At 53.3% G+C, this 23,352-nt stretch overlaps 1 protein-coding gene across 1 annotated transcript; it reads left to right on the forward strand.

Moving 5' to 3' along the window:
* Nucleotides 1-12: 12 nt before the first annotated feature.
* Nucleotides 13-22,142, forward strand: KCNG1 (potassium voltage-gated channel modifier subfamily G member 1). Its single transcript, XM_004282904.3, has 3 exons — nucleotides 13-255; nucleotides 11,368-12,167; nucleotides 16,043-22,142. The coding sequence occupies exons 2-3, from the start codon at nucleotides 11,394-11,396 to the stop codon at nucleotides 16,811-16,813; spliced, it is 1,545 nt and encodes a 514-aa protein (XP_004282952.1). The 5' UTR covers nucleotides 13-255; nucleotides 11,368-11,393; the 3' UTR covers nucleotides 16,814-22,142.
* Nucleotides 22,143-23,352: the final 1,210 nt, after the last annotated feature.

A 23,352-nucleotide genomic window follows, 5' to 3' on the forward strand; every position in this document is an offset into this window, starting at 1 on the left:
CGCTCCCTCCTTCCCTCGGCGGCTGCCTCGCGGCGCTCCCGGCGCACTCGGAGCCCGGCGGGGACCGGGAGGCAGAGGCTGGTGGCCCTGGGTCCGAGTGCCGGAGCCGAGCGGGGCCTGGGGGCCGAAGTTTGCCGGCGGCTCCGGGAGGTGGCGCGGGTGGCTTCCAGCCCCTGGTCGTGTCCTCGCCGGGACCCGCCGGCGAGCCGCGGCCCGGCCAACTCCGCGGTGGGGACGCTGTGCCGCGAACTTGAGGTGGGAACTTGGCGCGCTGCAGCCTCTCCGAGCACCGCCGGACTGGCGGACTCGGGCTCCGGTAGGGGGAGATGCACGTGGCCGTGGCCCCGGCGCCCCAGAGGGGACCCCGAAAACCACTGAGGGGGGCGGCCGGGACGACAGAGGATCCGGGAGCAGCTGCGGGCGGTGGGGTGGAGCTCGCTCGCCACGGTCATGGTGCGGGTCCAGCTTCTTTTCTTCCCTGGGGTCCCCGGGGTGCGAAGTGACAGGGCAGGAGGGTGGGGGGTACATCCCGGCTGTGGCAGAGGTTTCTCGGCGTCTCGCGGGAGGATCCAGGGAAGAGGGAGTGTTGGGGGGAGGTGGTAGGGGGGCGTCTGTCACTCGCTCATTCACTCCATCCTTAGGCACCGCTCCGAAGGGAGCATCCTGTCAGTGGGCTTTATTGAGTCACTCATTAACGCCACAAGCTTTTATTGAGCGCCCACTGTGTGCTGGGCTCTGGGGACTCCTCAGCCTCCGGGGCTCCCTACCAAGAAGGGGCTCAGCCTGGATGGATTGGAGTCTTCGGATGAGGAAGGAAAAGAGAGAAGTTCATTCATTCATTCATGGATTGGACAAAGATTGGTTGAGCACCTACTACGCACAGCTCACCATGCCAAGTGCCCAACGTTCATTATTTCATTCATTTAACAGTTATTGAGGCACTGTGCTGAGGAGAGAACCGTGAAGGAGAGGGATGGGATGGGGGCAGGAGAGGATGGAAGCCAGCTTGCAGCTTGGAGAACATCCCCCCTCCCCATGTGTGTAGGCAGAATGTCACTGGACAGGTTGCAGAACAGCCTTTCCTTGGTTCGCCTACTGCATTCATTCTCAAGGAGGAGCAGGGGGAGGCTGTAATAGGTTGTTGGATAAGAAGAAAAGGTCTTTAAAAAGCTCTTTAGGGGAGGGTGGTAGTGGGGAGGGGGGCTGAGAAACACTGATCTAACCATACCGATGAAGGGAGGCTCCCACCAATGGGGTGTATTAGTTAAGTTGTCCATTCCGCAGGCATTTTCTTAAGCACTTGCTCTTCTTAAGTACATACAGGGTGCCAGGCACCAAAGTCACCAAGGAGAACGAGACGGACACAGAGACCCCGTTTGCTGACCCCTCAAGACAAATGCAGGGGAGGTGGGAGAAGGGAGCAGGAACTGCTCTGATTCATTGTGTGTGTGTTAAGGGGGAAGGGGCTGCTTCTGACTCTATGAATCTAAGCAGAGGTTTATTCACTAGGGTGTGTTTGATACCCACACACATGACTGCAGTCAGAGTCACTTCAGGGACCCCCCCCCCCCCCGGGAGCATGTTTCCAAGGCAGATTTGGCACTGCTGGAGCCAGGGGAGGGGCAGGTACCCAGGACGTGCTGGCTTTCTTGAGTGGAGTTCTCAGAACCTGTCAGACCTGAGCTTGACCCTGTGTCCTCTGTCTTGGAGCTCTGCAGAGGCACCTGTCGAGCAGGGAGGGAGGGTGTGTCTGAAAGACAGGTGAGGATGGCCCCTGGGGATTGCCCTCACCAGTCATTCCCTAAGCCAGCCCATTCCAGTGGAAAGATGTCTGTCATGGGACCCACTCCAAACCCACGGGGGACTGTGAGTGTGTTAGAAACAAGACAGCCCTGATTCCTGTCCCGAGCCTTGAGAACCCAGGCTGGGGGAGTCCTGGAGTCTGATTGGGGCAGATCTGGGGGCTAAGCTCCTGTCCCACTGCCATTCTGAATTCTCTGCACCAGCCACACAGCCGGGCTGTGGCAAGAGATGAGGGAGATGCCCCAGGGAACAGAAGAGCAGAGAGATGTGTCCTGGATGTAGGACTGAGAGACTCAAACCGAGACTAAGGAATTAACCCCCTGGACCCCTAAAAGGTGTCTTGACTGGGCTGTCTTTTCTCCACATCCCCCTTCGGAATATGTGAGGAAGAGTCAACGTTTCCGGTTGCCAAAGATATAGGGTCTGGGAATCCACTCTTGGTTGGCTCATTAAACCCAGAGATGGAGCCCCTGGGTGGAAAATGGCGGCTGGAGAAGCCACTCTAAAGAGAATTAATATAAAGGGGGAGGCAAGAAAGTCTAGCTGCAAGCACTCAATCCCTGGTGGCCATTTTTGTTCCATAGCAGCCAGTATTTGACTGACGAAGTCAGAACCTGGAGTGAATGTGCTCCAGATAGGATCCAAATGGTGCCTCAGCCCTTCCCCTGCCCTGTGGTCACAGCCTCACACCTGCGTCTCCCTGGGCGGGCGGGCACGCCATGCTCTCCCTCGTTCCTTCCTCCCTTTCCCGCCGCAGCTGACCACGGGCACGCGGCCTCAACACTTGCTAAGGAATAAGAAACGAGGGATTGTTTAAGCCGGTGTCCCCTTCCTGCTGCCCCAAGGTCCTCACGGCTCTCCAAGCCTGTGCCTCTGCTTACGCCTGTGTTCCCAGATTGGGGGGCTGCAAGGAGGCAAAGAGAAATGGACCTTCCGGCTCCCACCCCAAAGCCCCTCCTGGTAGAAGGCAAACTGTTATTTTGCCAGAAGTGGAGCGGGGAGGCTCCAGAGGCTGCCTGTGTCTGGGGGGAGGGGCGTCTCCGGCATGTTCTCTCTTTGGGGGTGGCGGGGTGGAGGAAAGAGCCCAGCTCCCAGCAAATATCCCCCCCACCCCAGTGACTTGGGCCCCAGCTCGCAGGAAGCAGGGCTGAGGTCCAGCATGGTTGGATTGTAACGAGGGAGGACAGGAGGAAGCCGAGGAAGATGGATCGCCCCACGCGGGCACAGCATCGCACAGAGGTCCAGAATGCCAGGACCTGGGCCAGCCTAATGGCTGGATCTGTTTTGATTAACGTTTTAATTGAGGATTAGTGTGGCGTGACCCACTTCTGAGTCAGCCCAGCCAGGAGCCCTAACGTGACCGATGAAGCTGCCCAGGCAGGGGAAGGGCTGCATGGAGAGATCAGTGGGGTGCCCTCGACACCCGATCAGAGTCAGGGGATCACACAAGTTGGCAGGTGTGGAGTGGGGTGGGCAGAAAGAAGCCAAAGACTGAGGAGCTCAGGAAACACTTTTTTTTTTTTTTTTAAGAGAGTTGCATTGCACTTGGTTCATTTCTTACTGCCACCTATTACCACCAATTTAGTGGCCGGAAGCAACAAATTTCTTATCTTACAGTTTGGGGGGATCAGAAGTCCAAGTAGATTTCATTGGGCTAACATCAAGGGGGCAGCAGAGCTGTGTTCCTTCTGGGGGGAGAATCCGTTTCTGCCTTTCCCAGCTGCTGGAGGCTGCCTGCCTCGGCTCCTGGCTCGCATCATTCCAACCTCTGCTTCTGTCATCACGTCTCTTCCTCTGACTCCGATCCTCCTGCCTCCCTCTTATAAGGACCCTTGTGTGACATTGGGCCCACCAGTCGATCCAGGGTCATCTCCCATCTCAAGGCCCTCGGTTTAATCACAGCAGCGTAATCTCTTTTGCCATGTTAGGTAACATATTCACAGGTTCCATCCAGGGCTTGGGACACGGGCATCTTTGGGAGGCCACTGTTCTGCCAAGCACAGGAACGTGCCTCATCAGTTTACATTGCTGACGGGGAAACTGAGGCCCAGCCAAGTGAGTGGCTTGACCTCAGCGCCAGGTGAGATGGAGAGCCGGCCCTGAGGGCCAGCCCTCTGGAAGGAGTTGTCCGCTTCACATTCCTCCTCTGAGAGAGGAAATGCAAGGGGAGGAGCGGGCAGGGGAGGTGCCAGGCGTGCTGTGCAGAAGCCATTCTAGCCAGCACAGAGCCCTTCTCATGTGCCAGGCATGGCTCCGAGCACTTAGGAGGAGACTGCGATGATTACCCCCACTTTACAGCTGAGGACACTCAGGCACGAGAGGTGAAGTTATTTGCAGAAGGCTGCACAGGTGGTGAATGGTGAGCCAGGCAGCGTGGTCCAGAGGCCACACCCTCACCCCTGGCTGGTGCCTGTCTACACCATAGGAGAGTTCTGCCCAGAGACCAAAATGGCAACTGGGAACTTGACGCAAGCAGTTTTGTTGATTTCTTACTCTGCTCTTGTGCAAATACGCAGTAGGAATAAAGATGGTTCCCCAGCTATGGGCAGTTGCCTGCTTCTCCCCATCCGCAAAGACTTTTCAAAAGCTTGTGCATAGAAAATAGAGACGAGAGACCCGGTCCCTGGCTTGCTTCTGGTGCTGGACACCCTCCCCGCTCCACCAGGAATGAGCAATGCAGGGGTCCAGTAAAATGCAGAGTCAGGGAGGTTTGTTCAGAATCCCACAGACCTAGCTGGAGTCTGGTTTCATCACCAGAGTCATGAGTTTTCACTTCTCAAAGCCTCAATTTCCTCATCTGTAAAATGGGGGTGTTGATAGTAACACCTGCCTCTTAGGGAAGGACGTGGGCTCGCACAGTTAAGGCTCTTCACAGCGCCTGGCGCCTAGTGTGTGATTATGGGAGGCTGTGACGTGTGTTGCTACAGCACTGTGAGTGGTTGGTGCTCTCTCTGCATCCCCCCCTCCTGCTCAGAAGAGGGACAGGCCTAGGACTGGAAGAGTGGAGTCGAGAGAGGACAGCAGTTGGTCAAAACCCTGGAGAGACCCAAGAGGTGTCTTAGCAGTTGGGATCAGCACATAACAGTTTGTGGAATCCTTCCTGTCCTTGATGGGATGTGGCCCTGGGGATGAGAGGTCAAGTGACAGTGATCATACGTGCAGCAAACCTCCATTCACCACATCCTCATAACAGCCCAGTGAGGTCAGCACACTTGTCCCCACTTTATAGGGGGAAACAGGCCCAGAACAGGGCCGGCGCCTCAGTAGGTGCAGACGGCTGTATCAGGCCGAATGGGTATGAACAAAAGCAGTAGTAACAGCGAGGCAAGCCTGACTTAGACCTTCCTCCCATCCTGCTACCCCCCAGGCCCTGCACCCCACCCTCAGTCAGATGCTGACCACAGAGCAGCCTCATGGTGGCGGGGGGGTGGGGAGGCTGCCCCTCAGAACTCCTCCTGGCTTCAGTGCTCATTTCTCTTTGGAAATGTACTCAGCCCTCCATCATAGCTCGTGAACATCATCTTTCTCCCAGGAAGAAGGAAAAGAAATTGCACGGGGAGTGTCATCGGATCTGTGGGCTCACAAAGGGGCATTTGATCAAGGCAGCCCCAGTGCAGAAGGTTTTTCTCTCTAAACAGAGGGTCTTCTCCACTTCTCCAGTGAAGCTCCCCTAGCGTGGGATCCACAGAGGCTTCCAGAACCCCAAGGAGGTTGAGCAGTTGGGCAGGGGGCTTCCTGCCAAAGCCCAGAGCAGCTAGAGGGTCTGCAGGCTTTCCTGGCCCCCTCCCTTTTCTCTCTCTCAAACATCAGCAGGCTCTCAGGGAGCCTTCGAAAATGCCAATTCCTGGGCCTCCCCCTTGGGGATTCTGATGGAGAGGCTCTGGGGAGGGGCCTGGGAATCCAACTCCACTGAGTCCAGGGAGATTCCGAACGCAGTGGCTTGATTTTTTTCGTCTTCTTCTTCTTTTTTCTAAAACCTGGATTAAAACCCAGGGTTGTGCTAACCACACTCTACTTCATACCACTCTTCATCACTGGCCTGTGCCAGGCCACCTTAGTCACTGTTCCCTTCATCCCAATCCCCACACTTATTCCCCTCCCCCTGCCCTCCCAGGCACCCTGCCTGTGGTTGATAGAGGTCCTTACATGTGCTCAAGTCTTCGTAAAATATGTAATGTTGTGTGTGTGTTCATTTACATAAATAGCATAGTGCTATAAACTTCTGTTTCTTTTTCCACTCGGCACCATGTTTTTGAGATCTAAATGTGTTGCTAAACCTACATCTAGTCCGTTGCTTCTAATTCCTGTGCAACCTCCAGGCATCCGCCATCTGCATCGCTTGTTCATTTCCCCCCTGGGAGGGACACTGGGAGACCTCCTAGCACCAAAGCAACACAAGCTGCACATTCTTGTGCCTTGTTCCTCGCTTAGATACAAGTCCCCAGAAGCAGATGCTGAATCAACTATTTGAGTGTAAATAACATATTACAGACAATGTCTATTACAACCCCTATGGACCCAGGTCTGGGCAATATACCAAAGAGTGGGTTTCCTGCATCATAAGGTACATTCCCCTCAGTACCCCTGATGGCTTTCCCAGAGGCTATACCAGACTGCACTCCCTCCAGCAAGGGGCTCTGGGGGTCAGACAATGCTGGGTTCCAGTCCTGCTTGATCAGGTCAAGAAAGGAGTCACAGTTGGCTGGTGGAGGGGGAGGACGACAAACCTCCCTCATAGCTAATAATAATACAGCAGGCCCACTGAGGGTCCACAGGGTGTCAGGCATTGGGCCAAGCACATCGCCTGTGAAATCTGCTTTAGTCCTCAGCATAACGCAGGGAGGTTGGAGCAACTCCTATTCCCATTTTACAGAGAAGGAAACTGCATCTCAGGCAGGACATGACTTTTCCAAAGTCACAGAGTGACTGGGCTTGAACCCAGATGTTCAGACTTCAGAGCTAGTGGGCTCTTCTGCTTCCCCATCTTGGGGTAGTCAGCAAGTTCCCCCCAAGCTGGAGTCTAACCAGCTTTTTCTCAACAGCCCCTGTATTTGTCTCCTATTGCTGCTGTAACAGATCACCACAAACTGAGTGGTTTAAAACAACAGGAACTTCACAGCATTGTAAATCAACTATACTCCAAAAAAAAATTAATAATTTTAAAAACCACGAACTTACTACCTCACACTTCTGGAGAAGAGAGGTCTCAAATGGGCATTACAGGACTAAAATAAAGGTGTGGGCAGGCTGTGTTCCTTTCTGGAGGGTCTAGGGGAGAGTCCATTCTTTGCCTGTGTTGGCTTCCAGAGGCTGCCTGCTTTCCTTGGCCCGTGGCCCCTTCCATCTTCAAAGCCAGCATTGGCCAGTCGGGTCTTTCTCACAGTGTTGCATCACTCTGATGCACCCTCCTACCTCCCTCTGCCATCTTTTAAGGACTCTTATGGTTGCATGGAGGCCCCAGAGACTCCAGGAAAATCTTCCCACCTCAAAGGAAACCGATCAGCAACCTTATTTCCGTCTGTAAGCTTGATTCCTGCTTGCCACATAATCTAACATATTCGGGGGTTCTAGGGGCTTGGATAAGGACACGGACATCTTTTGGGCGGGGCAGGGTGGGGATTGGGGGGATTATTCTGTCTACCAGAGCCCCCCTAGTGGTGTCTACCCACACTGACCACTCGGGCCTGGGGTGGAGTGCAGCTTCAGCAGGGAAGTGGGTGCCGGGCGGCGGGCACTGAGCACAGGGAATACCGGCTTCTGCGCCTCTCCATATCTCTGCTAGCCTGGCCCTCCTGGCCACCCCAGCCCAGCCAGGTCAAAGCTACCAGCTAATACCATCCCCTCCCCGACCACACATGATCATCAGGTCAGCTTTGGTGGTCTGACACCACCCATCCATCCATGTGCGAGGCCCCCATCCCTGCTCTCTCTCCCTGATTTGCCCACACCCTCTCCTGTCAATCATCCCACAGCCAGGAAAGGCTGCCTCTAACTCAGGCCTCATCACAGCACCACCTATCGGTCACCTGGGTGAATGGCACCACGGGAATCATCCTGCAACCTAGTCTTTCCCCCTCACCACACTCCAGTCCTGCAGCAGGTCCTGTCAGCTCTTCCACCAAAGTCCACCCCAAATACATCCAATTCTCCAGACCCCTCCACTGATCCAAACCTCGATGGTCTCTTTCCAGAATGACTACAGGGGCTTTCAGCCTGCTGTCCCCAACCCAGCCTGAATCTTCTGAGGACGCCTCGCCCACGAGGAATAAACCCCAGCTCCGTCTGATGCCTGCCGATGCCCCCACACACATCTTCTCCTACCTTCCCCTCACTCACTCTGCCCAGCCACTCGGGCTTCACTTTGGTCTTTGACCATCCAAGCCCATCCCCAGGTCGAGGAGCAGGCTCTTCCCATTCCCACCACCTGAGACACCCTCCCCCAGGTCCTCCCAGGGCTGGCTCTGCCCCCAGGGTCCCCTCCTCCAAGAAGCCCTCCTGGGTTAGCCCTCCAGCTAACATTGACCCCCAGTCATTTCCCATCTGTCACCTTGTTCTGTTTTCATCACAACACCCACTACAGCCTGTGTACTTATTTAGAGACTGTCTCCCCCACTAGAACGTCACCTCCGTGAGGACAGGGCTGGGTCCGTCTTGTCCTCTGCTGTGCCTCCAGACCTAGCCCAGTCCGACACATGATAAGTGTTGACTGAATGCATGACGGATCCCTCAGGACGACTCCTCCTCATGCCCACCATCGGAGCCCCTTTTTCAAATGGCTTCCTCTTCCCAAGTACACATATAGACCCTAAGAGGCAAAATCATTGAATTTCACCATGCTCGAGAACTGACAGACCTAACACTGTAGGGTAATTTTAAAAGATCAGCCTTTTTGTGAGGGTATCAGGCTGGGTGAAAGAAGCATTATATTCCAGAAGCAGGACTTTGGAGCCTGTTTGATCTATGATCCTCACCCGAGACTCTAGCGTGCAGAACTGTCACCCCACACCCATCAGACTGGGTAACCCCAAGACCAAAGGCTCGGGAGAAGTGTGCCCACCCCTCACTTAGCAAATTCCAGCATCTGGGCCTCCCCAGGGCCCTCTGGCCCTCTGCATACAAGCAGCCTGAACGAAGCATGCTTTTTCTCTCCTCTCCATTCTAACAAGTCTCTGAGACAGGACAACTTTCCACATAGGAGGCTGAGGCTTTAACTCACAATTGACGTGGGTCATGAGAGAAAAAAAAATGAGGAATCGTTCATTGGGGGTGCTTTCTGCTGGAGGGAAATCGAGGAGGGTTGAAAGAAGAAATTCTGCAAGAAGAGAAGTGATTACAGATGTGGGGTTTCACAAGAGCTCTCCAGGGCTTGCAGGATGAGAGGAATATTCCTTTACCTTCATCACTATTCTTGCCAAACAGAATGTCGTTTTCCCTCTTGTCTTTGGTGGCAAAGAGAAAGCAGCAGAGCTGAAAAGCGGTCCCACTTAAAAGCGATCTTTCCCCTTCAAGGGATTCTGGCAGGCTTTGCCTGAGGAGATGAGTTCCAATTTTAGGTGAAGTTAAAAACACTCAACTCTTTAAAATCAAACCATTTTTTTCAAACACGGGTGTACCCTAGTTTTCCAAAACCTGATCTGTGAAACTATAGCTTGCCCCAAAGATAAATGAGTGGAGTGAGGATTTGCTTTTGTGAAAGAATTTGTTAGGAAGGCGCCCCTTTCAGATGTGGAAACCGCCGTGGCTCCTGTTAAGCACTGCTTCTCATCCGTGCAGGGCTGCGTGTATGTGTGTGTACCCGCGTGTGTTTCCCCTGAACATGTCCATAGCACAGATGGACACTCAGGTATCGGAAATAGTTTCCATTTGTAATTGATAGGCTTTGCTGGTACCACTTGCATCCGTGGGGAATTGAGCTGGGGAGAGGAATGGTGATTTTTAAAAGCAAAGTATTAGACTCTTACTACTTTTCCCTGGATCAGCTGAATTCTGGAGAACTCTGTTGCTGTCATGTAGGGGTCTCAAACTCAAATGCCTACAGGGGCCAGGAAGGAAACATACATGAGAGAAGTAAAGTGGGTGTTAGGAAGACAACAGGGAGGGGTAGGGACTGTGGTGTATTGTAGCGTTCATGCCCTGCCCAAAGGGGGCAGTCATTTCTCAGCTGGAATTTGGGCCAAACATTACCAGATAGTCTGATTTTTCAAAAGAAACCAAGATATACGAATTTTTACAGGAAATGTCTCCATTTTCAAAATCTTCTCCAAGCCAGGCAAAATATTTGTGAACCAAATGCAGCCCATGAGCTATGAATGAATAAGCGATCTCATTCTAGTGGCACAAACCCTTAGCTTTGAGGGTTGGGAAGGAAGAAGTCTATAGAAGCTGAGATTTTGACCTCAGTTTCTCAGAAGCGCCCTCATCGTGTTGGCCTCACCAACAGGAAACGTAATCATTTGTTAAGCATTTCTTGGAGCTTTTATGCTGCTGGGCACAGGGATTCAGAGACGAGTAAAGCACACTCTTCCCCCAGGGAGCAAGCAGTCTACTAAAGGAGCCAGGCTTGCACACAGATCATTCGAAAACAGGTGACAAGTGCAGTGAAGATAAATGGGGGGGGGGGGCTGACATTCGATTTAGCTGGAAGAGCCAAGGGGGGCTTTCTGGAGGAGTGAGCATGCCTGTCCAATTCATTCCTGTATCCTCAAGATGATGTTTACTGATATATGAGCAAACATGGCACCGTTGTGATAACTGTGCATTTTTTGGACATTGACCCTGATTTATGGCAAGTGATATCAGTTTTCCATGTATGGAAGGAATACAAGGTGTCCGTTTGTGTTAAATACTAATAATAGTAGACAGTGGGAGTTCTCTGGTGGCCTACTGGTTAGGATTCCAGGCTTTCACTGCCATGGCCCAGGTTCAATCCCTGGTTAGGGAGCTGAGATCCTGCAAGCCACATTGTATGGCCAAAAAATAAATAAAATAAAATAATTTAAAAAATAATAGTAGACAGCAAGTATTGAGTACCTACCATGTCCCAGGCACTGTAGTAAGTGGTCTGAGACAGTACATAATTCATTGAATCCTCTCAGTAATACTGTGAAGTAGATCATATGGTCATACCCATTTTACAGATGAGGAATTGAAACACATTGAGGTCGAGTAACTTGCCCAGGCCACGTGGCTCCAAAATCTATGCTTGTAGCCACAACAGCAGACAGACATTTATAACTCACAGTTCTGGAGGCTGGGAGTCTGAGATCAGGGTGCCAGCATGGTCGGGTTCTGATGGGGGCTCTCTTCCTGACTTGCAGGTGGCTACCTTCTCACTGTGCCCTCACATGGGACCTCTAGTGTCTCTTCCTCTACTTATAAGGGCACTAATCCCACCACGGGGGCTCCACCCTCATGACTTCATCTAAACCTAATCACCCCCCAAAGGCCCCACCTCCTAATACCAACCCATTGGAGGTTAGGGCTTCCCCCTGTGAATTTGGGGGAACACAATTCAGTCCATATCAGCAGGAGTCACTGTGGGTCTTTCCTCCCCTCTCCCCCCAGGCCCGAGAGGGATGTGAAGGCCCAAAATGACCCTCTTACCGGGAGACAATTCTGATTACGACTACAGCGCGCTGAGCTGCGCCTCCGACGCCTCCTTCCACCCGGCCTTCTTCCCCCAAAGCCAATCACTCAAGGGCGTCTTTTACCGCCGAGCCCAGCGGCTGCGGCCACAAGACGAGCCCCGCCAGGGCGGCCAGCCAGAGGACCGCAGGCGCCAGATCATCATCAACGTGGGCGGCATCAAGTACTCGCTGCCCTGGACCACGCTGGAGGAGTTCCCGCTAACGCGGCTGGGCCAGCTCAAGGCCTGCACCAACTTCGACGACATCCTCAACGTGTGCGATGACTACGACGTCACCTGCAACGAGTTCTTCTTCGACCGCAACCCGGGGGCCTTCGGCACCATCCTGACCTTCCTGAGGGCCGGCAAGCTGCGGCTGCTGCGGGAGATGTGCGCCCTGTCCTTCCAGGAGGAGCTGCTGTACTGGGGCATCGCCGAGGACCACCTGGACGGCTGCTGTAAGCGCCGCTACCTGCAGAAGATCGAGGAGTTCGCCGAGATGGTGGAGCGGGAGGATGAGGACGACCCGCTGGACAGCGAGGACCACGACAGCGAGGGCCCCACGGAGGGCGAGGGCCGCCTGGGCCGCTGCATGCGGAGACTGCGCGACATGGTAGAGAGGCCGCACTCAGGGCTGCCCGGCAAGGTGTTCGCCTGCCTGTCGGTGCTCTTTGTCACCGTCACCGCCATCAACCTCTCCATCAGCACCTTACCCAGCCTGAGGGAGGAGGAGGAGAAGGTAAGAGCCCAGGACCACTCTCCTCCCAGAAGTGCACAGCCTTCTCACCTGCACTATCACCTCCTCCAGGAGGTCTTCCCTGAGTGCACTGGCTGAGCAGCACCCCAGTCCATCGTTGTGCTTACATCTGTTTATAAGTGTGTTTACATGTGTGTTGCCCGTCTCCACGTTCAAACACAAGCTCCATGCCTGTGCAGGTCTGCACTGTGCCCTGCCCCCCCCAACATTGTCCAGCAGGGAGGAGGCACTCAGCCACTCCCTGTTGGATGGATGGATGGCTGATGTGTTTTATGATGTACCTGGCCCCAAGCTAAGCACATGACATATACCATCAAAATTTATTTCACCAACTTGCATCCTTTCTCAGCCTTCCTAATTCCCTTGCATGAAAATATCCCAGAAAGCTTTTTTGGGTCCTGAATATGAGTTTTATTGATAGATGTGTGTGTGTGCACATGACCTCAAATAGTGAGCATCTCTTTCTGTTAAATGAGAGAATTCCCATAAAGTGTTCACTCCAGGGCCTGACGGGGTGTGTGTCCAATTCTCAGGGATACCACTCACTTAGCCAGCAGTTACTAGGAGCCAAGGGCTGGGCTGCCACTCTGCCTGCATCTTATCTTCTCAGCGAATCTTCCAGCATCCTGGTATGGGAGGTGTTCTCACACCCACTTGACAGCTGAGAACACTGAGGCAAAGCAGCTTGCCCAAACCCAGGTCTGACTGAGTCCCTAGTCTGGTTCTTAAACATGGAAGTATGGGTGCCACATGGCAGCCTGAGACCTCATCTAGCCCCACAGTTCAGCCTCCTTATGTACGAGACCCTCAGCCTTTGAGTTGGGACCCTTTCCCCATACATAGGGGTTCTGGAAGCAGGTCTCAAGACAGACCAAAAGATTCCGATGGTGCAAATTGTGTAGGCATTGGAGAAATAGGTAGTATGGCGGTAGGAACTCAACATAAATATCATGCCAGCCAGCATTTATTGAGCACTGGCTGTGTACCCTGCATGTGCTAGGGGCTTTACATGAACTCTCTGATCAAACATTAGAACCACTCACCACGTGAGGGTTTTCCCACACACATATATTATGGAAAGAGTCGCGATAGTGTTGCCTTTATAACTCGCAAGGAGTTTCTGACACTTCTTTTTTAATACACTGAATTCTCAAAACCAGTGTTAAGAAAACAGCGCTCAACCAGTAAAATGAACTTTTGAGAAGCATAAGGGGTAGTGATGAAGGGGGCAGGGCTACAGCCAGACGGCCTGAATTTGAATCCCACTTCGTCCACTCTGGCTGTGTAACTGTAGGCAAGTTACTTAACCTTTCTGTGCCTCAGTTTCCCTACATGTCCAAGAGGCTGTGAACAGGCTCACCTCACAGCACTTGAGGGTTCAGCGAATGGGTCTACGGGAAGTGACTGGAACATTGCCTGGCGATGTGCGTGCAGGAAGTGCTCACCATGAGGATTATACGTGCCTACCAAAAAAAGAGAAAATGCCCGTCATTTGAGACCTGTCTGGAAGCACCTGTATTTAGTGTAGATTTCTTCTTGGCTCCAACATACACAATACTGATTTTATCAGGAAAATACTAACAAAGCCACAGTTTTATTCAATTTCTGATACTTGCTTTAAAAAAAAATACCCGGCCTTTTTCATGACTCAGTAAAAATGCTGTTCTTCTGCTTCATTTGGGGGACCAGTGGGGTTCACTGTTTCACCTGAGTGCACGTTTGAGTGCCTACTGTATTCAGGCTCCACCCGGCAGACAGGATGACCAGAGTGGGTCTCCAGATTCAGGATCTCAAGTCTAGGTGACAGCCCCGTGACCATAAGTATGACACACAAGCCAAGGGGGCTCTTGTGAGAGGACCACCAACTGTGCTGGGGATACTTGGAGGGGAAGCACTCCAGGAAGGCTTCCCAGAGGAGGGGGCTTCCTGTCCCAGAGGTCTGAGATCTCAAAGCCTCACCCAGTACTAGTTCATCTCTCCAGCCTTTCACATATTCCTAGAGGAAAAGCTAGCAGAGCAGGTCTGGTAGAACCCAGCTGTGCCCGGGAACCGACAAGATGCCCCAGGTAGAACCATTTGTGCCTTCCCTCTCTGCCAAAGGCCCCTTTGAGGTTGAGGTCCAAACCCACTGGGGACGGTCCACCGTCCAGTTGTATTGCAGACCAGAGCAACAGCTGGCAGCCCACATGACAGATACAGCGCACAGATGTGTTTGAGTGAACCATGGAGTGCTTTCTTTGTATTGAATTGTCACAACATTTAAAACCCAGGAGATTTCATGTAAAACTCCAAATTTCCAGCTTCTCTTGAAAAATTCGGTGAGGCAGCCTCAAGACCGAATTCTCCTGGGACAGCCATCAGGGGGCGACGAGCTAGATGGCTGCGCACCCCAGCAGGCCTCCGCCCCACCTGGGCCACCTCCGCGGCTTTCCCTTTGCCTGCCTGGCCTTCATCTGACACCCCGTCTAAACACCAGGCCAGGGCTCTTCCGTCCATCCTGGTAACAGATATGAATGGATACTGGGCACGTGCTGGGCCTTTCCAGGCACTGGGGTCCTGAGAGTGAACAATACACAAACTGTCCTGCCCTGTGGGGCTGCAGTCTCCTGGGGCAGTGGGGCAGGCAGGCAGGGCTGAGACAGATGATAAACATGGTAAATAAGTAACTTATTGAGCATATTAAAAGATGATGAGCATTACGATCAAATAGAGCAAGGGGAATCGGGCTACCGGACAAAGGGGGAGGGCTTTTAAACAGGGCAGGTCCCACAAGCCCTCCCTGGGAAGGTGATATGGAAGTAAAGAGGTGGAGGAAGGGAGGGCAGAGTGATACGGGTGTCTGGGGGAAGAGGAATCCTGCAGGGAAAGTCAAGAAAAGTCAACGCTGAGCTGGGGGTGAGCCTGGGGTGTTGGAGGAGCAGTGAGGAGGCCCGTGGGGCTGGAGCAGGTGAGCGAGGCAGCAGGGGGCAAGGAAGTGGGAGAGGTGGTGGCTTGGCCACCTGTGCCCCTGGGGGACTTGAGCCATCTCTCTGAGCCATGGAGGATGCTCAGCAAGGAGGGACAGGATCCGATTCACGTTCTGAGTCCCTCTGGCTGTGTGTGCGAAGTGGACTGCAGGGACCAGGAAGCCCAGGGAGGAGGTGCCTGCGACTGTGCAAGTCAGAGAGGGCGGTGGCTGGACCCAGGTGGGGCAGTGGACAGAGTGAGAAGTGCTTTGACTCTGGAATCATTTTAAACGAAGCACCAGTGGGATTTCATGAGAATTACAGGGGAGGCGTCAGGATGAGGCCAAGTCTGTCCTGAGCACCCGGAAAAATGGGATTGCTGATTGCTAAGAAGGGAATCCACAGTGGGCAGGTGTGCAGGCAATCAGGAGCCCAAAGAGACTAGATCGTAAATGTTCTCAACACAATAAACGGAACGATAATTATTCATATTGCAATATATACATGTATCAACTCATTGTACACCTTAAATTTGTACACCATGTTATATGTCAATTACATCTCAATAAAAATAAATTTTAAGAAGAAAGAAATCAGGAGCCCGTTTCGGGACATGATGAGTTTGAGACACCTACCAGACATCCCAGGAGGCAGCCCGCCTGGGGTGTGCAGTTCAGGGGCGAGGTCTGGGCTAGAGAGAGATTAGGAATGGTCAGTGTTGAGATGGTACTTCAAGCCCTAGGTCTGCACGGGATCAACCAGGGAGTGAGCATAGCCAGAGAAAGAGAGGACTCGGGGCCGCAGGACACGGACAGGCACATGCCCAAACCACCCTTCACCCAGGTAGCCCAGCCAGGACAGAGCCCCGTGCTCCTTGCTGGTGGGACCGCTGACCTCTCCCCTCTCTCCCAGGGCCAGTGCTCCCAGATGTGCCGCAACATCTTCATCGTGGAGTCTGTGTGTGTGGGCTGGTTCTCCCTCGAGTTCCTCCTGCGTCTCATCCAGGCGCCCAGCAAGTTTGCCTTCCTGCGGAGCCCGCTGACGCTGATTGACATGGTGGCCATCCTGCCCTACTACATCACCCTGCTGGTGGACGGCGCCGCCGCGGACCGCCGCAAGCCCGGCACAGGCAACAGCTACCTGGACAAGGTGGGGCTGGTGCTGCGCGTCCTGCGGGCGCTGCGTATCCTGTACGTCATGCGCCTGGCCCGCCACTCGCTGGGGCTGCAGACGCTGGGGCTCACAGCCCGCCGCTGCACCCGCGAGTTCGGCCTCCTGCTGCTCTTCCTCTGCGTGGCCATCGCCCTCTTTGCCCCCCTCCTCTACGTCATCGAGAACGAGATGGCCGACAGCCCCGAGTTCACCAGCATCCCTGCCTGCTACTGGTGGGCCGTCATCACCATGACAACTGTGGGCTATGGCGACATGGTACCCAGGAGCACGCCTGGCCAGGTGGTGGCGCTCAGCAGCATCCTCAGCGGCATCCTCCTCATGGCCTTCCCCGTGACCTCCATCTTCCACACCTTCTCCCGCTCCTACCTGGAGCTCAAGCAGGAGCAAGAAAGGGTGATGTTCCGGAGGACCCAGTTCCTCATCAAAACCAAGTCGCAGCTGAGCAGCATGTCCCACGACAGTGACATCTTGTTTGGAAGTGCCTCCTCAGACACCAGAGACAACAACTGAGCCCAGAGGACACACCCCGCCACCGCCACCGCCAGGACACCCCCAGCCCTACCCGCCCTCTGAGGCTTGAAGCTATCGCCATCACTGCAGAAGCCTTCAAAGGCACGTGCTGCTTCAGAGCGCAGCCCTGGCCTAGGAGTGACCGAGCCACGCCCCAGGGAGGATGTCCCAGCGTCCATCCGCAGGGGGTCCCTGGTCCTCAGAGTCCAGAAGTGAAGCCCAGCACACAGCCCTGTCGGTCCCCCCGCCCGCCCCAGCCCCCATGCCTGTTTCCCTAACAAGGAAATGGCTTGTTCTTTCCAACATGTAAATAACATGCCCAGCAAAGACTTGCTTTCTGGGGCTGCCTAGAGAAAAAATACCAACAGCAGCAGCTACACGTCTGTCCTCAGTGTGGATCACGTGCGATTAAAGAAAACCGGTGAAAAAGAGAGAAAAAGCCTTCCACGGAGCTCTCTTAAGAGAGGAAACGGCGCTTCCCAGCAAGGCCAGCCAATGTGGGAACCACAAGTGAAGGGCCTGTTTCCTTGGGTCCTTCATGCCTGGTGGGGTCCCCGTGGGGTTGGAGGAAAACAGGGCAGGTACCTTTGGGAAACTGCTGGTAAAGACTGCAGTCCCTCGCTCTTCTTTCTCTTTGATTCCTCCCACCTCCAGGCCTCTCTTTCCCTCCTTTTTCCTTCTCTCCCATCTGCTGTTCTCCTCGTTTACACCTTAAGGCCTGTTTCTCAAACTCTTCCCCCAAGGCACCCCTAACAGCCTTGTAGACACCAAGTCAGCATTGCTGACTACAAAGGTGAAATCACTTCATTTTCTCTTTAAAAAAAATAGTGTGGATTTTTTTATTCTATGCCACATTTATTTTAATTTTTGAAAAAAAAATGCTTCAGACTGTTTATCTGGATCTAAATGTAAACCTAGATGACATTAGGTTGATGCTTTGGGAAGGTGGACCACAGTTTCCTGGGCCATCTGAGAGCATAGTCTGAAGCCCCCAAAGGCCTCCCTGGGCCCCTCAAAGACCTACAGAGCACCCACCCGACCAAGAACACCTCCCGATCTCATGCAGTGTGGATGGTGCCAGGTAGAGAGGGAGCCCCAGGGCAGCCCACCAGATTTACTCTGCTTGCAGAGTTCAGAGCCCCTCGGTGCCAGTCTGGAGAGGGGGCTTGGCGCCCAGGTGGCGGTCACACGCCTGCCTTCCGCCTCACAGATACCGCAGCATCGCTGGCTTCTCCACCCCAAACACCTGCTGCCTTGGCCCCGGCTCCTCCCCTCGGCCAGCTGCGGAAAGCAAGCTCTAAAATAAATCTGGTCCCATCACTGTCCTGCCTAAACCCACAGCGGCATCCATCACGCGGAGAATACAGCGCAAATGCCCGGCATTGCCTGGGCCTGCGGCCCTCTCCAGCCCCATTTCCCACGTGTCTCTCTTTCGCTCACTCCATCCGACTACGCCGGCCTCCACACTGCTCTTTAGAAGCACCCAGCCCATTTCCCGCCCCGGGCCTTCACACATTCAGATCCCTCCGCCAGGAAAGCCCTTCCTGCCGAGCACTGCAGAGCTGCCTCCCCCATCACCTTCCTGACCACTTGCCTAGAGAATCCCCTCCAGCACGCGCGCTGCCCGCGCTGTCTCTCTCACCCAGCTTATCTTCTCCATCCACTTACCGGCTTCTGGAATTGCCTTGTTTATTTCTCTGCTCCTCACTTATGGTCTATCTCCCGCCCAAGGAGGTCAGTGCTATCGTGGCAGGGATTCAGCGATAGAGCTCACGGCTGACTCCCAACAGCTAGCACAGGGCCCGGCAGCCAGCAGGTACTCAACAGACATTTGTGGAATGAATGAAAGACTGAGGGGAAGCAAGAAAAAGGGCCAGAAAGTAGAAAGGCTTTTGCTTTTAACACTGGATAGCGGGACGTCCGAGCACCTCTCCCTCTCCCTCTCCCTGCCTCTCTCTCTCTCTCTCCCCCTACCCAGTGGGGAGGCAGGGGCAGGGCTACCTCTGCACAGTGTACACGCAGTGATGCCGACTGGAAATATGCAAGTCACGAGGGCCTCGTTAAAGCCTCCCCCTGACACCTGCTTCCAGTGACTCACGCCTGAAAAGTAAGTGTTCCGACTAATTAGCTCTACCCTCCCGTGCCCGGTGGGTGTCACAGAGATCAGGCACTGCCGTCACCCGTAATAATACCTTAGATTTATGGAATGAGTTTTGCCCCCCTCCGAAGTGGCTAAGAGAACGGAAGACAATTGAAAACGCAGAACAGAGAGAAACGTGACACACAAAGAGCCTTTAAAACTCCAGGGAGGGGAAAGCAAATACCATCTGAGGTGGGGGGAGCCCAGAGCGGGCCACGCTGGGAGGGGAGTCACGCGCCCACCACACCGAGGGCAGAGGAGGAGCTGGGTCACTGAAGGTCCAGGTTTCTGGCATCTTCTTACCCAGATTCTCATCTGTGCTGGTGGCTGAGGTGGAGGCCCAGACGCAGGCGCCTCTCAAGACCTCCCTTGAGGGACAAAGGGGCTCGAGATACTGACCTTCACACCCAGAGTGGTGCTTAAGATCCTTTGCCCTAATTAAGAATCCGGAGGCCTCAGGACACCTAACCAGCCACTTCTAGGACCATCATCGACTTGACTATAGTGGCTTTTCCACTCTTTTTTAGCAATATGAAATCTGATGAAGAAGCCCAGCTAAAAATTGGACTGAATAAGGGCTGTTCTGTTGGAAGTTGGGGGCACAATTCTTCTCCCGGTCCTAAGGGGACCTCCCTTTTGACCCCGGTTCAGACAGCTAACTCCATGCAGTGAAAATTACAGTGAGTGAAAATCACTGCTCTAGGGGAAACGGCAAAGAAGACCTTTCCCAAATTTGTCTTATTTTTTAGGTCACATGGACATCCCCCATCTACAGTTGAGCTCAGGGCTTCCCTAAGACTCACAATGGGGACTGGGAAAGGCTGATTTCACAGTACAGATTCTCAGCCCACCTCAGAGGAGGGCTGGGACCTCTCACCTCGGGCACAGAATTTAAGGGGGAGTCAAAAAAAAAAAAACACCTTAGTAATCAAGATAAATCATATTTCAATGCAATATTTTTAAAAACTCAAGACTAATGCTAAAAACCCATGATGAACAAAATAAAGACAGGATCTGCCTTTGCAACTGCATAACTCTGACCCACATACCTCTCTTTAGTTCCGGTCCTGACTGGACACCCCTGCCGTATCCTATAGGACAGTTCCAGCCAGCCAAGCCAGTCCCCCAGGAAGCACAGGTGGGAGCCTTTAGCACCTGGCACCGCAGCTGCTGGGCATGGGCACCCTTCCCACTGGAGGGGATCAGAATGGCCACCAACCCCACCTCCTACCCCAGTGAACATTTGAGAACCAGGCCCCTGCCCTCATGGGCCCGCACAGTGGTGGGGAGAGAGAGAGAGACAGAGAAATGCAAATTGAAGAAAACAATTTCTGATGTTGGTGAGCACAGGGTGACCTGGCACACAGCGACGGGGGCCAGAGGAGAGGTGGAGAGCAGCCCCTGAAGAGAGTCAAGGAAGGACTTTCTGAGTAGGTGACATTGAAATGGGGACCAGGAGGAGGCGAAGGGGCAGCCATCCAAGCAGAGGGGACAGCCAGTGCAAAGCCCAGAGGTGGGGAAGCCCTGGACATCCCACCAGCTGTCGAGGGAGCCTGTGGGCACATGGCCCCACTGCGAGAATCCTTCCTCCTAGGGAGAAAACTCAGATCTGCAAAGTTGACCCTCTTTGAACAAACATTTCCAGAGACCTTACTCTGAGCCAGGCCCTCTCAGAGCAGCTGGGGACAAAACAATAAAACAACAGAACTGGACTCAGTCCCTGCCCCAGAGGTGCTTATTATTTAATGGAGAGAAAGACACGTGAATAGAAGATTTCTGCGCACGTGGGATGATGGGGGTGCAGGCGCAGGGAGCTGTACGAGCATGGAGAACGACATCAACTGGGAATTCCCTGGTGTTCCAGTGGTTAGGACTCGGTGCTTTCACCGCCAGGACCTGAGCTGGATCCCTGGTTGGGGAACTAAGATCCTGCAAGCTTCACAGCACAGCCAAAAAAGAAAAAGAAAAAAGGACATCAGCTAAAGGAAGCGTGATTTTCACTCAGATTTACATTTGCTAAAACGGCCTCACATACATTTTCCTCCAGGAAAAAAAAAAAGAAATAGTATTCCTCCTAACACCGGTTCTCCTATCTCTCCAGTCCTGTTAACTTATATCAGGAATCTGGCCACTTAACCTCCTCCAGTGGTCCAGCCCCCATCCTCTCCCACGTGGATTGTTGCTGAAGCCTCCTGCTTGGTTTCCCTGCTCTCCTGCTTCCCCTCCCATCTGTTCTCTGCACAGCACCAGACGGACCCTGTTGAAACGCAACTCTGATCATACTCATCCTCTGCACAGAGTGTCTCCCCCAACCTGGTGACATTCCATCCCACTCAGTCAAAGCCAGTGCCTCTCACGGCCCCAGCTCCCTGACCTGGTGTCCTTGTCTCCCTCTCATCTCTCCCTTCAGCTACACCAAACTCTTTATTCAATGAACAGACCAAATACAGTCCCTCCTCAGGGCCTTTGCACTTGCTGTTTCCTCTGCCTGGAAGACTCTTCCCTAAGGTATATCCACGTGCTCCCTCTCTTTATTAGGGTCTCTGCTCAAATGTCACTTAAACAGAGAGCCCTTATCTGACCTCATCCCCACAGCCTGTATAAAAGACCACACTCCTGGCATGCCCCCAGTGTATTAGCCATGGCTTTTCTTTTCCGTATTCTGATGCTTTGACATCCGGGACCTTGCAGACCCTGCAAGGACTGCTCCTTCCAGGAACAGCCAGTTCCTAGAGATGGTAAACCACTCACCCACAAGCGTGCTTTTCAAATACAAACCAACCAATCCGGATTCCATACCCTTAGCCACCTCCTTCCACCTCCCTTTTGGGGCTCTCACACACCAGGCCACTGTCCACATGCCCTCATCACCCCAGGGCCAGATCAGACAACCAAGCACAGCCCTATGCCCCAGGGCTCGCTGAAATTTTTCAAACTAGCCAATCCTAAGCCTGCTTACCCTGCCTCACCCACTCCTTCCCTCAAAAACCTCAGTAAAGTTCTTGCCCACAGTCACCCCCTCCCTCTGCCTCTGACCAGCCCTGTGCTTCCCCATGTGTCCCCCACGATGTGGCATGCCCCCTTCTCTTGGGAACTATGAGTATAACAAACTGTCTTTTCAATGGCAATTGTCTCCTGATCTGTTGGCCTCGCCGTACCTGAATAATAATAAAATCTACATTTAAAACACCCAGCCCCTTAGCCTGCTTCATCCTTCTCTGAGAGCCTTATTATCACCCAATACCTTATATATGTGTTGCTCATGGGCTTTCTTTCTCCACTAGATGGTCAGCTTCATGAGGGCAGGGACCTGCACAGAGGTATCCCCAGTCTACGACAGCACCTGGCACGTAGTAGGTGCTCAATAAATATTTGCTGAATAAATGAATCTGTGGATCCCTTCTATACAGAGTCCTACAAATTACATACACATATCAACCATATTTGTTCATACATATGGTGGCATGACTCTCACTACAATCTATTCCTGTAAAAGGGCACCACAATTAAGCGGTCAAATAACCCACCCCCACCCCCACGTCACCGGATGATTTCTGCTTGGACACCATCTCCACCATGTGAATTTATTTATTTTATATTTTTGGCCACTCTGCATGGCATGCAGGACCTTAGTTCCCCCAACCAGGGATCAAACCCATGTCCCCTGCATTGGGAGCGCGGAGTCTTAACCACTGGACCGCCAGGGAAGTCCCTCCACCGTGTGAATTTAGTCCTCCATCAACATCCATGTATTTTAAATTAAATGTATAAAAAGAGGGCTTCCCTGGTGGCGCAGTGGTTGAGAGTCCGCCTGCCGATGCAGGGGACACGGGTTCGTGCCCCGGTCCGGGAAGATCGCACATGCCGCGGAGCGGCTGGGCCCGTGAGCCATGGCCACTGAGCCTGCGCGTCTGGAGCCTCTGCTCCGCAACGGGAGAAGCCACAACACTGAGAGGCCCGCGTACCAAAAAAAAAAAAAAAAAAAATCATTAAGCAAATGTATAAAAAGATAACGTGGGAGTTTGTTTGAAAACATAAAACAGAGCCCGAAATATATATATATTGTGTGTGTGTGTGTGGTACGCGGGCCTCTCACTGTTGTGGCCTCTCCCGTTGCGGAGCAGAGGCTCCGGACGCGCAGGCTCAGCGGCCATGGCTCACGGGCCCAGCCGCTCCGCGGCATGTGGGATCTTCCCGGACCGGGGCACGAACCCGTGTCCCCTGCATCGGCAGGCGGACTCTCAACCACTTGCACCACCAGGGAAGCCCCCGAAATATTTTTTTCATTTTCTTTTCTGAGAAGAACGTGCCATTTACCCAAATGACCTGGAAATGTCCAAATAAATAAATTTGTTGTAGTAAATTTAAAGCCACCAACTAGCCTTGCCTTTAAAAATAG

The sequence above is a fragment of the Orcinus orca genome, chromosome 16 (assembly GCF_937001465.1).
Source record: "Orcinus orca chromosome 16, mOrcOrc1.1, whole genome shotgun sequence".
In the NCBI taxonomy this organism is placed as follows: Eukaryota; Metazoa; Chordata; class Mammalia; order Artiodactyla; family Delphinidae; genus Orcinus; species Orcinus orca.